General features: G+C 42.7%; 1 protein-coding gene across 1 annotated transcript in view; it reads left to right on the plus strand.

Moving 5' to 3' along the window:
- Positions 1-11,626, plus strand: part of vrk1 (VRK serine/threonine kinase 1) — a 17,617-nt gene extending 5,991 nt beyond the window's left edge. The window contains exons 7-13 of the mRNA XM_031280348.2: positions 1,279-1,371; positions 1,952-2,084; positions 3,577-3,697; positions 4,219-4,277; positions 6,117-6,283; positions 11,087-11,180; positions 11,267-11,626. Coding sequence (XP_031136208.1) covers positions 1,279-1,371; positions 1,952-2,084; positions 3,577-3,697; positions 4,219-4,277; positions 6,117-6,283; positions 11,087-11,180; positions 11,267-11,439 — 840 coding nt within the window. The 3' untranslated portion in view covers positions 11,440-11,626. The remainder of the gene's footprint in view (positions 1-1,278; positions 1,372-1,951; positions 2,085-3,576; positions 3,698-4,218; positions 4,278-6,116; positions 6,284-11,086; positions 11,181-11,266) is intronic.
- The last annotated feature ends 554 nt before the right edge of the window (positions 11,627-12,180 follow it).

Genomic DNA, 12,180 nt, shown 5'->3' on the forward strand with positions numbered 1-12,180 from the left:
GGCTTAGTTTCACTTTCGTGTTTTTTTTCACTGGATTGCAATGAAGTGGTAAACAACAATGGAATTTCAAGAATCTTATGTCATTGAATGTGTCATTTTGAGGGAATGTGTTGCCAACAAAGAGCATCAGGGGAAACCATCAATGTCCTGTTTCATAATAATTATATGATGACTTTGAGTGACACCATACAGAGTGACACTCTTTTTAGATCTTAAATCTTCCCTTTATATGGAAAACTCCAAAGTAGGTCATGTTCCTACAACTTTTGACATGTACACATCACTTGCATTGTCCAGTATTAATGGGGGTTGGAAGTAGGGCTGGGCGATGTGGACCAACATTCATATCTCGTTTTTTTTCCCATCTTTATGGCGATACGCAATATATATCTGTATTTTCTACAAAGTGGGCCATATGTTCAGTTGTAAGTCAAAGCCACGTGTGAGATATCACAAGCACTTTTGTCAAAACAGATCAAAATAAAATCCAAAGACAGGTTTATCAGCGGAGTGGATGAACTACACTGCAGACTGTGATGGCTGACTCATCTGATGTGTCCAGCGTGGGTTAGTCTCACATAGCCAGCTCTATCTCCACAGCGCTGTGGAGTAAGGTCTGGCTACACCACACATACATTCCAGGATAGGAGGAAAAACGCTCTGGGTTGTTTGCATTTCTTTGAACCAATCACAATGGTCTTGGGGCGGCGCTAAGCTCCGGACGCAGCGACGGTGGCTCTGCAAAATAGACTCGGAAAGGAACTTGTTTTGGTTTAACATTTGAAAACTCCACATCCAATATTACATGAAGTTAACTGTTGACACAATCCAGTAACGTGAGCTATTTAAATGAGCTGATACATGGTTAAACATCATTGGCTCTTACCAGTGTATCTCTGTGTATACTTCATCCACAGCAATCCCACCAATCCGTCCCAAAACGTCCCAGTTAGAGAGGAAATGACCTAAACATATTCTTTATGAATCTTTACAATCATTCCCCAAAAGAACCAAGCAGGCCTGCCTTGTTGTACCATCCAAATTTTTTATAAAGTCTATGTATGCAAATTGGGCGACTAGGTTGTTGGGAAAGTTTAATTTTTATAATGTAGACTGTATTTTCCCAATAATAATCCCAATATCCTTCACACTTGGCTATGACCACCTCAAGACATGGTCTGGCAATTGCATTCTGATTACAATGCAGTTTCTCTTTTTCAAAACTAATATTAAGAGTTCCCACTTTTTTTTTTCTTTTCTTTTTCTTTGCTTGTATAGTTGGATATTCTGGAGTTCATCCACGATCACGAGTATGTGCACGCTGACATCAAGGCATCCAACCTCATGTTGAGCCACAGTGATCCCAACCAGGTCAGTAGCATCTTATTAGGTTAAAGCGTCCCATGACTAAAATCTATCTTGGTGTGTGTGTGTGCGTGCGTGCGTGTGTGTGTGTGTGTGTGTGTGTGTGTGTGTGCGTGTGTGTGTGTGTGGCAGCTAAGAGCTCTTTCTAGCAAACAAGGCAGGGGCAAATATTTAATTTGAAGATTAATAATGTATCATTGGTGGTGTTATTAAAGAGCTATTTATAAATGACAATTTAAAAATCGGCCCCTCAGGATTTTATTAGGTAAGGTTGTTTTTTTTAATTTGTAGCTGTGCTATTTGTTTTTTCCCCTGGAGTTACTGGGGTATAGCTTTGGTCTTATTGCTGTAAGTTTCTTTATTAAAGTCAATACCCAACTGTAGTATATAAGCACAATGCAAACAAAATAATAATAATGAAGCTCGTGTAGGTGGAATTACAATTTAAATTCCAAAAGGGCGGAATCATCTGCTGTCCATGCTTTCAGTTCAATTCCTGGAAACATTACACTTGCTTTTGTATAAATGTATAACTTGTTAAATTTGATCTAGGTCTTTGCATGTCTGAATCAGTGTCTTTTTCTAGGTTTACTTAGTGGATTATGGGCTGGCATATAGGTACGCGCCCGACAGTGTGCTAAAGGAGTACAAGGAAGACCCCAAGAGATGTCACGACGGCACCATTGAGTTCACAAGCATCGACGCCCACAAAGGAGCAAGTAGGTATACGTACACTACTGGTAGTTCTATAACCCTAAAAAAATGGCTTTTAAAACCAGACTGCCATGTCTTTAAATCTGTGATTTGGTGAAAATATGTATAGCAATTTTCTTATTGTTTTGCCACTGGTCACACTAGCAACACAACTACAGGATAAACTGATATTGAACCTAGAGACATAAACATTACCTCAATTATTTATGTGGGATACCTGTGCAGTTGACGGGCTTCGTTAAGTTTGTTTTGTTATTGAGGCAAAAAGAGAAGGCCACATTGGATGAACAGTATTGGCTGTTACATAGAAACGGATTCCTGTAGCACATAGCAGGTGTGTCTGCTCACATTTAGGTAATCTCTTATAAAACTTGCTTCCAACTAATTAACTGGAAGATAAAAAATTAAGGCTGGGTATTGTCAAGGAACTCACAATTTGATTTGATATCGATACAATACAATTTGATATTGATTCAATACTTAACATAAAATCAATATTCCTACACGTAGGTGACTGAAATACCCACTGAATTCATAAAAGTGCCTTCTGATATTTGTGATATTGTCTGCATTATTGATACGGTTTAGAACAAATTGAACCCAAAATGTATTTCGCCATTTTATTATTCTTTGTTAAGAAAGAATAAACCATTCACAGTGCTGTATGCTGTAATGCATTGTGTAAATTGAGTAAAATGTAAAGTGCAGACACACGTAAATGTACATTTGTGCCTCAGCTGAACTTGCATCCCAATGTAAACAATGCACGACTCTGCTGTATTAATTGGAATAACATGTCAAGTGAATACACACTTGAAAGCAAATCTTACACTTTGGCTACATTGAACGTGTAACGTCTGTGGACTGTTACCGTAGTGTATGTGCCGCGGAATGTATGTTTTAACCGGCTGCACCAGCTGGCACACACGGCGTAGGATTGTGTGAGGTAGTTTAATTTAAAAGAAATATAAAAAATATATATATAAATAGACGACAAAGAAGGTGTCTCCGGTTCCATTGATTATAGCGAAAACGTACGTTACGTGTGCAATGTAGCCAGCCCGTTAGTCTCTTGCCTCTTAGTCTGAGCTGAACTTGCTGCCCAACAACTCTCTAGGGCTCGCTTTTCAAATTTGGGACTGAAATATATATTTTTTTCTTCAATACTGTTATAACAGAATCCTCAAAAAATAATGCCTTTTTTAAACCAAAGGACCCTTGTTGCAGCACAGTGTTTTCATTTCATGCTTAGAACACATAAACATGAGATTGCTATTCATCTTTCCATCTCAAAAGAAAGACAAAAAACAAATGCATTTCCAAAAATGTGGAACTAGTCCTATACTGGATTTGTTGTAAGATAGAAGCATGTTCTACTTGGAATTGGTATTGTGTTCACAACTGGATTTCTTTTAATGCTGGTGTTGCTGTTAATGGCAGTGCTTAACGTTGCTGCTGACAGCGTTTGCTTCCGCTGATGTGGTTGTTTGGCTCCAGCTGCATGTAGGCGGAGCGACCTGGAGATCCTGTGCTACTGCATGGTACAGTGGCTGTGTGGACGCCTGCCCTGGGAGGACAAGCTGCAGGACCCCGTCTACGTCCGAGACTCCAAAATCAGGTGGGGGAGGCACACCTGCATTCTGTGCACACATCATCTCTGACAGAGGTCTTTCAGTGAATGCATGAGGTTGTCCGCTTTATGTAGGCAGGCAAAAAGTTTTGTACATTTGGAAAATGTTTTATTATACAAAGCAATGTAGACGTTTTATCTTTTAAATTACACTCACTGATCCTTGCTACACCAATGCTGCCTCACACTACTGCTGCTGGTAGCACTTGCCTCCACCACCCCAGCCTCCACCTTCCTAGTTTAGAGTCTAAACATGACTTAAAGTTTAAAATGGTTTTTGGCCCACTCTTGTATACAGGTGGGTTTCAGCATGGCATGCTGCTTGGCTGATCCAGGAAGTATTATTAGAGCAGTCTTCAGCGCCAAGCATAACTGTATTTCCATTTGTTGCAAGAAATGGTTAAATCTACGACGAGTGTTCCTGTCTGAAGTACAGCAAGGTGTTTTTAGACTGAGAATTTTCAAACTTTTGGGGGGAAATCATGCTGCTTGTTTTTTTTCCCTTACAGGAGCCAAGAAAACATCTCTGAATTTATGACCAAGTGTTTCTCCTCAGGAGACAAGCCAGGTAAGAAAGACACACACACACAGACACATTACTCAATCATCGCGCTCACAGACATACACACGCTAGAGCCCTCCACAGGCCTAAAGTTCCCGCCCTACCCTGGCACCAGCCCGACAAAGTATGCCATTTTTCAGCCCAACTCTGGCCCGAGGCCGACATCAATAACTTTAAGGCTCTTTCTGATGCACGCTCTCTCTAATACATGCAAAAACACACCAAAATGTCAAGAAAGGAAGTTTTCTGACATCTATATTCCTTATCGAACAGAAAAATACAACCGTAGACCTTCTGAATTCGAGTTTCACTCTTTCAACAAACTAAGACTATCTTAAATGCCTTGTTAAAGCCGCTGAACACCCACACAGGTCCTTTCAGTCATTCTGGCTGACTAGGCCTCTGCTCAGGATGATGGTGGGCCAGAGCTCAGATCGGAATTTATTAGGTCACAAATCTTTTCTACCAATAAGAATGATAAAGCTGTAATTTTTTACTGCCCTAACAGGTGCAAACCGAGCTAACAGGAGACTGGTAGATGTCTAGACACGCCCACACAGTCCTGGGAAGAGGTCTAAACAGCCAGATTAACTGAAAACACCCGTGTGGCTGTTCAGGGCCTTTTAACTTATCAATAACCACACTTCACCAAATGCGTCTTGGTAAGTCTTTCCACTGTTTCAACAATCACCAACTCTGGTTAGGTTTGAAATAAACCCTTAATTCACCGAGTTAGATGTGAAAATAGATGTCGGCTGTGCACTATCTCTCCCCGCTGTCTCTCTCTCGTTCTTAAATTTGCCAAATAAAATGACAAAAATTGTCCAAAAAAAACAAACAACCGCCAATAGCGGATACATTTGTCCAATCACACAACCCTAATGGGCACAATGAAAGGAGAGAAGTTACATGAATCTGACCCGAGCCCAGTCCTGGGTCCTGACAGGCTTTCAGACCTCTCACGCGCGCAAATATGGTCTGGAGAAGCATGGAATTTTTAAGGAACTCTGGGCTGATTGCGGCCATATGCTGCTTCAAACAGACACCCCTCAAACATGTACTGTATCACAATATATATTGCTATATAGCTATAAAGTTCCTTGCATCATTAAAAAAGACTTTACTAATACCGCCCATTCATAGCTACCTAAGTGAATTACATCTTTCACTTGTATTCATTCACAACTAATTATAGCCTTGTAAACGGAGACCTGTTTGCTTCTCATTAGGATAGAAGTCCAATGACACGCGCTGCAGTAAATGTTTTTAGTTCTGACTATAAATGGAGACATTTGTTGCCATTTCAATGTTGGCACTTTGACCTGCAGGCAGTGTGTTCGGCTTAGGCAGAGGAGACAAACACGAAGCGTCACACCTCCTTCCTTCTGCTCAGCTGAGCACAACCAAAGTGTTGTTTACAACTCCATCTGTGAGTGCGTTTGTGACTGAGTCAAGTATGAGGAAAGTCGCACCAAACCGAATTAGGCAGGACGCTGCGACCAGAGCAGAACATTATGGTGACGACAGTGTGTTGGAGAAGAGAGAGAAGTCCAGTCAGTGTTGTTTATGTAGTCCCACATCACAAAACGTGGACCAAAGCACTTCCCGGGGACCAGCCTTTCTAGAGCGTACTTAACGGGGTCAACAAAGGTGATATGCAGCGGACAAACAAAATAAAGACAAGGGCAAATGCAGCACACCCCTTGGTATACCGTAGCAACAAGAAGATGTAACGGACATACCTCACCTGTCTACCTTTCTGGGACCACTGCTACTGGCATAGAGGCAAGCAGTTTGAGTTTATGATGAGCTGGTGTGTCCTGTTGTCTCTCTGTTGTGTTGCAGATGAGATCCAGAGGTTCATGGAGGAGGTCCGATCTCTGGGATACCAAGACAAACCACCATACGAGAAGTTCCGATCCATCCTGCAGGCCGGACTGAAGGCCATCCAGGCTAAAGATGACGGCAAGCTGAATTTCACTCCCGCCACACCCGTATCACCCCCTGCCCAGGTCAGCACACACACGGAAACAAGCAACAACTTTAGTAATGCTAGTAATAATTATACTCCTTTATTGGAATTCTCTGCTTCGTTTTATTATATGATTATTGTATAGCTTATCAGTGCGTGGACCATGTAGTTAGGGGTACGTCGGGGTTGCGTCGGGAAGGACTTTGTGTGTGCGTGCAGAGAGAGTAACGTGACAGTAAATAACAGCTTAATGCAGTAAAGACTCACGCTGAGCTGAAATGGAAACACTGAGCTGCAACACGTGTCTTTCGGTTTAATTAAAGGCATTCATTTTTAAGGATTCTGTTATTCTATACTAGTATTGAAAAATTGAATACCTACCTTACAAACGGATTGTTGAATATTCGCGTCCAACCCTACTCTGTACTTTGTAAAATATGTCCTGGTAATACGGTTCAGAGTAGGCTACAGTATTAGCCACCATGCAGTTGCCATACCATTGTTTTACCCCTTCAAAAGAATTTATATATTATATTGAAAAACGGATATACCGTGATATGTACAGTGACCGTCTGTGCTTCAATTTATACAGTGATATACAATATAGGCCATACCGCCCAGCGCTATATAGCCCTGAAGGCTAGTATTTAGCTGTGGCTGGCTAACTAGGCTATTGAAAAGGTATTGGCTGTATTAGTCACTGCTGCGAATAGGTAGAACTGTAACAATTCCAAATGCTGCTGTACAATCAGTTGTCTCAGAAATAATTGCAATTAACAATATAATTGTCTCTTTCAGTCAAATTTAAAGAATATTTATTCATTTATGTGTCACTTTTTCAAACAAATTAAAGTTTTGAATGAATCCCAGGATACATCTTTTGGTTATATCACTGTTAAGTGACCCAGATAACGAGGTGTAGCTAACAGCCCAGGATGTTTGGTGTTGCTATGACAGCTTTACCTCAACAGTCTGGCCAATAATCGCTTTGTAATTACAATTTGGCATATCTAAACAAAATCAACAATTAGCATCACCAGTCATACCCCTTAGGACCTTAGCTAATGTTAGCAAGTAATTGCGGTTAAACAAAGAAACGGCGATTATGTAAAAAAAATTGCAATTGGACAATAATGTAATAATTGTTACAGGCCTACATATAGGGGCCAGTATCTGCCAGTGCCTTACCCGTTCTTAACTGCACCTGTCAGTGGGAAGTGATTCCTTCCTATTTGTTCTTCATCTCCACTCTCGCTCTCGCTCTCGCTCTCTCTCTCTCTCGCTCTCTCTCTCTCTCTCTTTCTCTCGCTCTCACTATCTCTGTGCATATGGAAGATGCCACCGGGGACATGGAGTTGCCAGCCGAAAGGTTACTGGGCCCCGGTGCTGGTTATTGTATGTAATTATCCCTCCAATCTGTTCACCTCAGCGGGCGCCGTGTGGTGATCATGAGGTAGCAATTGTCAAAATGGAGGCAAAAATGAAAAGGGGGGCAGGTTGTGAGTGATAGTTCAGGCTGAGAGTGTAGCTTCATTATAGACGCCCAGGAAGGAGGAGGAGGAGGACGGACGGAGGAGTTGATTGCCTTCATTAAGTGCGTGACTCTCTCGGAGGCCACTTCTTCTTTCTCTTATCTCAGCAGACGCCACAGTCGCCTTGATTTCTGAAGAGAGGACAGAGGTAGTGAAGTCACCGTTTTTGGGGAAGTGCACTGTATTAGCAGTGATTCTGAGAAACCTTGGTCTTGAGGTTGACCCCACTGTTTAAACGTGCTTTACGCCAGGAACACAGCCTGCAAAGTGCTGGGAAGCCTAGATTTTTGCCAGATCGTGCGCCTGGCTGTTCATACTAGACGCGCATTTCTCCACGCCGGTCACAAAGCGATCCTGCTCCTGTCCACTCTACAGAACGCCTCTGTCTCTCTCTCTCCCTGTGTGTGTGTGTGTGTGTGCGCCACTCTCTCTCTATGCCTGTCCGTCTGTCCGTCTCTCTCTCTCTCCGTGTGCCTGATTGCGTGTCTCCCTCTAGACACAGCTGAGTCAAGACAGCCAAAATCACCATAAACCTGGGTGTTTAATTTTGAAATGTGTTTTATTTGTACGCGGCTGCACTGTGGCCTTCCTGTATGTATTTACTGTACCTACCTGGCTCGTGGAAGAAATGGAGGAGGCGCCGAAACGATCGCTGCAGCGTGCGCCCGCTCATAGAGTGACCAAAAAGATTGGATAAGATGGGCGCCAAACTGAAAATAGCTCTGCTTCACGGCGCTTCCTCAGCCGGTGTGTTTTTGGCGTTACAAGCACAAGAGAGGAAGTGTTTCTGCTCGATGCTCTGTGGTCAGAACAGTGGAGCACATAATCGGACGTTTTAAAGGATTAATATGTGCAAGGTCTAGGGAGCTGGTGAGGTGACAGAGTGATAATTCCAGTTGCTCAGACTTCACTGGGGGCTCCAGAAAGTCGGTGGCCTCATCGACTTGTCAGTGCCTTGCCTTAGTGTTTGTCTATTCAGTCCTCTCACCATCAGATGATGCTGCAGGCCTTGAGAGCTTCGACAAGCTCACTATTTCTTGATTTTTACTTAAGAACAAACATGTATTCATTTAAATACATTTAAACATTAGGACTGGGTTGTAGGGCTGGACGATTTTGGCTAAAATCATAATCACGATTAATCGAACAAGTTACCTCGATTACGATTATTGAACGATTATTTTAATTTTTTTTTCTTTTCTTATACTGTAAATATGTTCACGGTTATTTTTTCTAATGAAAGAGTGCATAATCCTATCTTTGTGATTCTAAAATAAGGAAACAACACACAGATAGCAATTAATGCTTATTTATTAAATATTTCAAACAACTCAACTGAAATCTACAACAGTAGATTTTACAATGAAATCAAAACGTCTTATAAAAAAGTAATTTAAGTTTTAATGTAAAAAAAAAGTTTCCTAAAAATGTAGAAAATAAATAATAAATGTCCATAAGAAGTCTTTTCGGAGTTAAACTCCACAAGCGTGTCCTGTGGCTTGCCGGCCATCACACACACACACACACACACACACACACACACACACACACACACACACACACAGTCACACACACAGTCACACACACACAGTCACACACAGTCACACACAGTCACACACTTCCACAGCGCAGCAGGCAGAGGCGGGGTCTGTTCCGAGTATAATAAAGCCCCGTCTGTGTTGAGCAAAACATTACGTGAATTACTACGAGAATGGACGTGCATTTAATATAGGAAAAGTGCACAAGTATTAGCATCATTTCTTGTTGTTGTATGTGGCGCTAAGGTCTAGTGACAATGCTATAAAGACCGTTGACCACTTGGCCAGTGGGAATGCAAACGGGAAAAAAGATTTTGGGGGAGAGTAGTTCTTAGAACTGCTTAGAAGTGTACTTTTCCTACAAGTACTATGTGATCGGAAAGCACCTATGGTCGCAGACTGGACGGGGCAGAGTCACATGACTACACACGCGGCGGCCGTAATATGCTTTAAGGGGAAAGTACATTAACACACAGTGGGCTGCCGCAGAAATATTAATAGGATTAAAAGACCGAAATAACCGACTTGGTAAAATTACGTCGGTTATAGGCTCTGAATTTCAGTTACGATTATTTTTCAGTTAATCATCCAGCCCTACTGGGTTGTACTTTCATACGAGCCCCTCTATAGCAGTTTTGTCTTATTTCGATGGGCGTGTGGAGTGTTTAATGTTTAATGACTGTTGAAAACAAAATGTTGGGTTGTTGTATCAAGCCCTCAGAAGTTAGAGAAAGAGCTTCTGTGTATTTTGTGCAATGGGTCTAGCAAAAAACACAAGTCTCAGCCGGGTAACAAATTGAATGTAACATCTACATACATATACATGCAGTGATGCAGTCTAGAGCCCTGCGCGGGACTGTTTTCTTCATCCCGCTCCCAGCGAATTTCTGACCATTACCGCCCGCACCCGCAACGTGTGTGTTACACTCCCGCCCGCACCCGCAAAACTCTGAGAATTTATGCCCGCACAATAATAGAGATGCATTGATGTTGTGTCTCCCGTCCCGCATGAGAAAACACGTCATTTTATAGGTTAATAGGGAGAAGATGCAGGCGGAGAAGATGCAGGCAAAGAAGGCAGGTGCTTGCTGCTGTTAGACGGGGAGGAAGGAGCAGAGGATGAGGGAGAGAGGAAAGGGAGAGAGGGGGAGGAAGGAGTTGAGGATGAGGGAGCGGACGGACGGTGGACGGAGCCTTGGCTCGGAGCTCCCCCGTCCTGGGAGGCTCAGACACGCTGGTGTCTGCTCATAGATAGGCTATACAGTATATACTCAGTCAGTATATATATGTATATCTATGGTTTCTGCTGGCGTGGGGGGGTTCCAGGCTACATCCTGATCCCGCAGTGTTTTTTTTTAGCCGCCCGCTCCCGCCCGCAGCAAAGTTAAAACCGCCCGCTCCCGCGAGATTTGCGTTGGGTCCCACGGTACCCAATCCCAATGTAGCCCTCTAGTGTAGTCTGCGTGATACGCAGGTATACGCAGTATACCCACTTAGAAAGCTCCAGGATTTCCATATACCCACTTAAAAATGCACAGTGACATGTAACAAAAGTATGTCAGAATGCAGGAAATGAAGCTCAAAATTTTCCTGGGGGAGGACACCAGGCCCCCCAACTATGATATGGCCCCCCATCCTAGCCCATACATATACAGTACAGTATACCCACTACAATACATTAGACTACACCACTGGATACATGTTCACCCACCTTCCAATTGTCGCCAACAAGTTGATGTCCCCTGTCTTCATTTTCTCCTCTTCTCCTTCCAGAGGACCACCAAGAGAAAGAAAGCAGCAAATGCAGCAGAAGAGAGTGAGACTGATGGAAGCCCCGTCAAGAAAAAGAGAGTCACAAAGAAAAGAGGTAGGTATTTTTTTTATGTCAGAGGTCAGATATCGCTGAGGTCAAGGTCATCATAGTGCTTACACATGATGAATTTCCCCCTGCAGAGGTGAATGGAGTGAAGAAAAGTCCCAAAAAAACTCAAGAAGGTAAAACTAAGAAGGTACCCAGCACTGGAAAACTGGGTGACCCCAAATCCAGACTGGTGGAGATGGGCACCCAGACTTCACCCGGACTTGCCAAGAAACCCAGAGGCAGACCCAAAAAAGCCAGCGCCTAAACATCCACCTCTGTCTACACTCCTCCCTCCATCCTCCCTCCATCCTCCTGTCCTTCCTCTGCCTCTTAAAAGAGTCACTTTTTCAAGTTTTATATGATTTCTATCTGTTACCCACTTGCTAGATGTTTGATTGTATTTGGTGTGGTTGAAGCCAGGTCCATTGTAATAAAGAGGAAATTAAATTGTCCATCTTTTGGTTTTAATTAAAGGTTTGAGGGTCAATGGAAAGAAAGTTTTCACTTTTTATTTAGTGTTACCATCACACAGGTATTTGAGGAAAATTCAGTTATTATAGTGTTTGTGTGTGTCTGTCTGTGGGTGGGTGGGTGTGTGTCTGTGTGTCTGTCTGTGTCTGTCTGTCTGGGGGTGTGTGTGTGTCTGTCTGGGTGTGTGTGTGTGTGTCTGTCTGTCTGTCTCTCTGTCTGTCTCTGTCTGTCTCTGTCTGTCTGGGTGTGTGTGTGTGTGTGTCTGTCTGTCTGTCTGTCTGTCTGTCTGTCTGGGTGTGTGTGAGTGTGTGTGGGTGTAGCCATGTCTTTGGATGCTCCAGTGTGGAGCTGTCACCTATCCACCGTAATGTTACCAGACATGTCCTAATACACTGGCATCTGAGTGTAGATTCAGCTCTGATTCCAGCATGATTCCGTTTTTATGATTTGGTTTTCAAATATGTTTTTTGCTTTATTTTAGTTCAAAACTTTCAAGTTTTATGACTTCTGTCTGTTATGCACTGGCTAGATGTTG

Source organism: Sander lucioperca, chromosome 18 (assembly GCF_008315115.2).
Source record: "Sander lucioperca isolate FBNREF2018 chromosome 18, SLUC_FBN_1.2, whole genome shotgun sequence".
Taxonomy (NCBI): Eukaryota; Metazoa; Chordata; class Actinopteri; order Perciformes; family Percidae; genus Sander; species Sander lucioperca.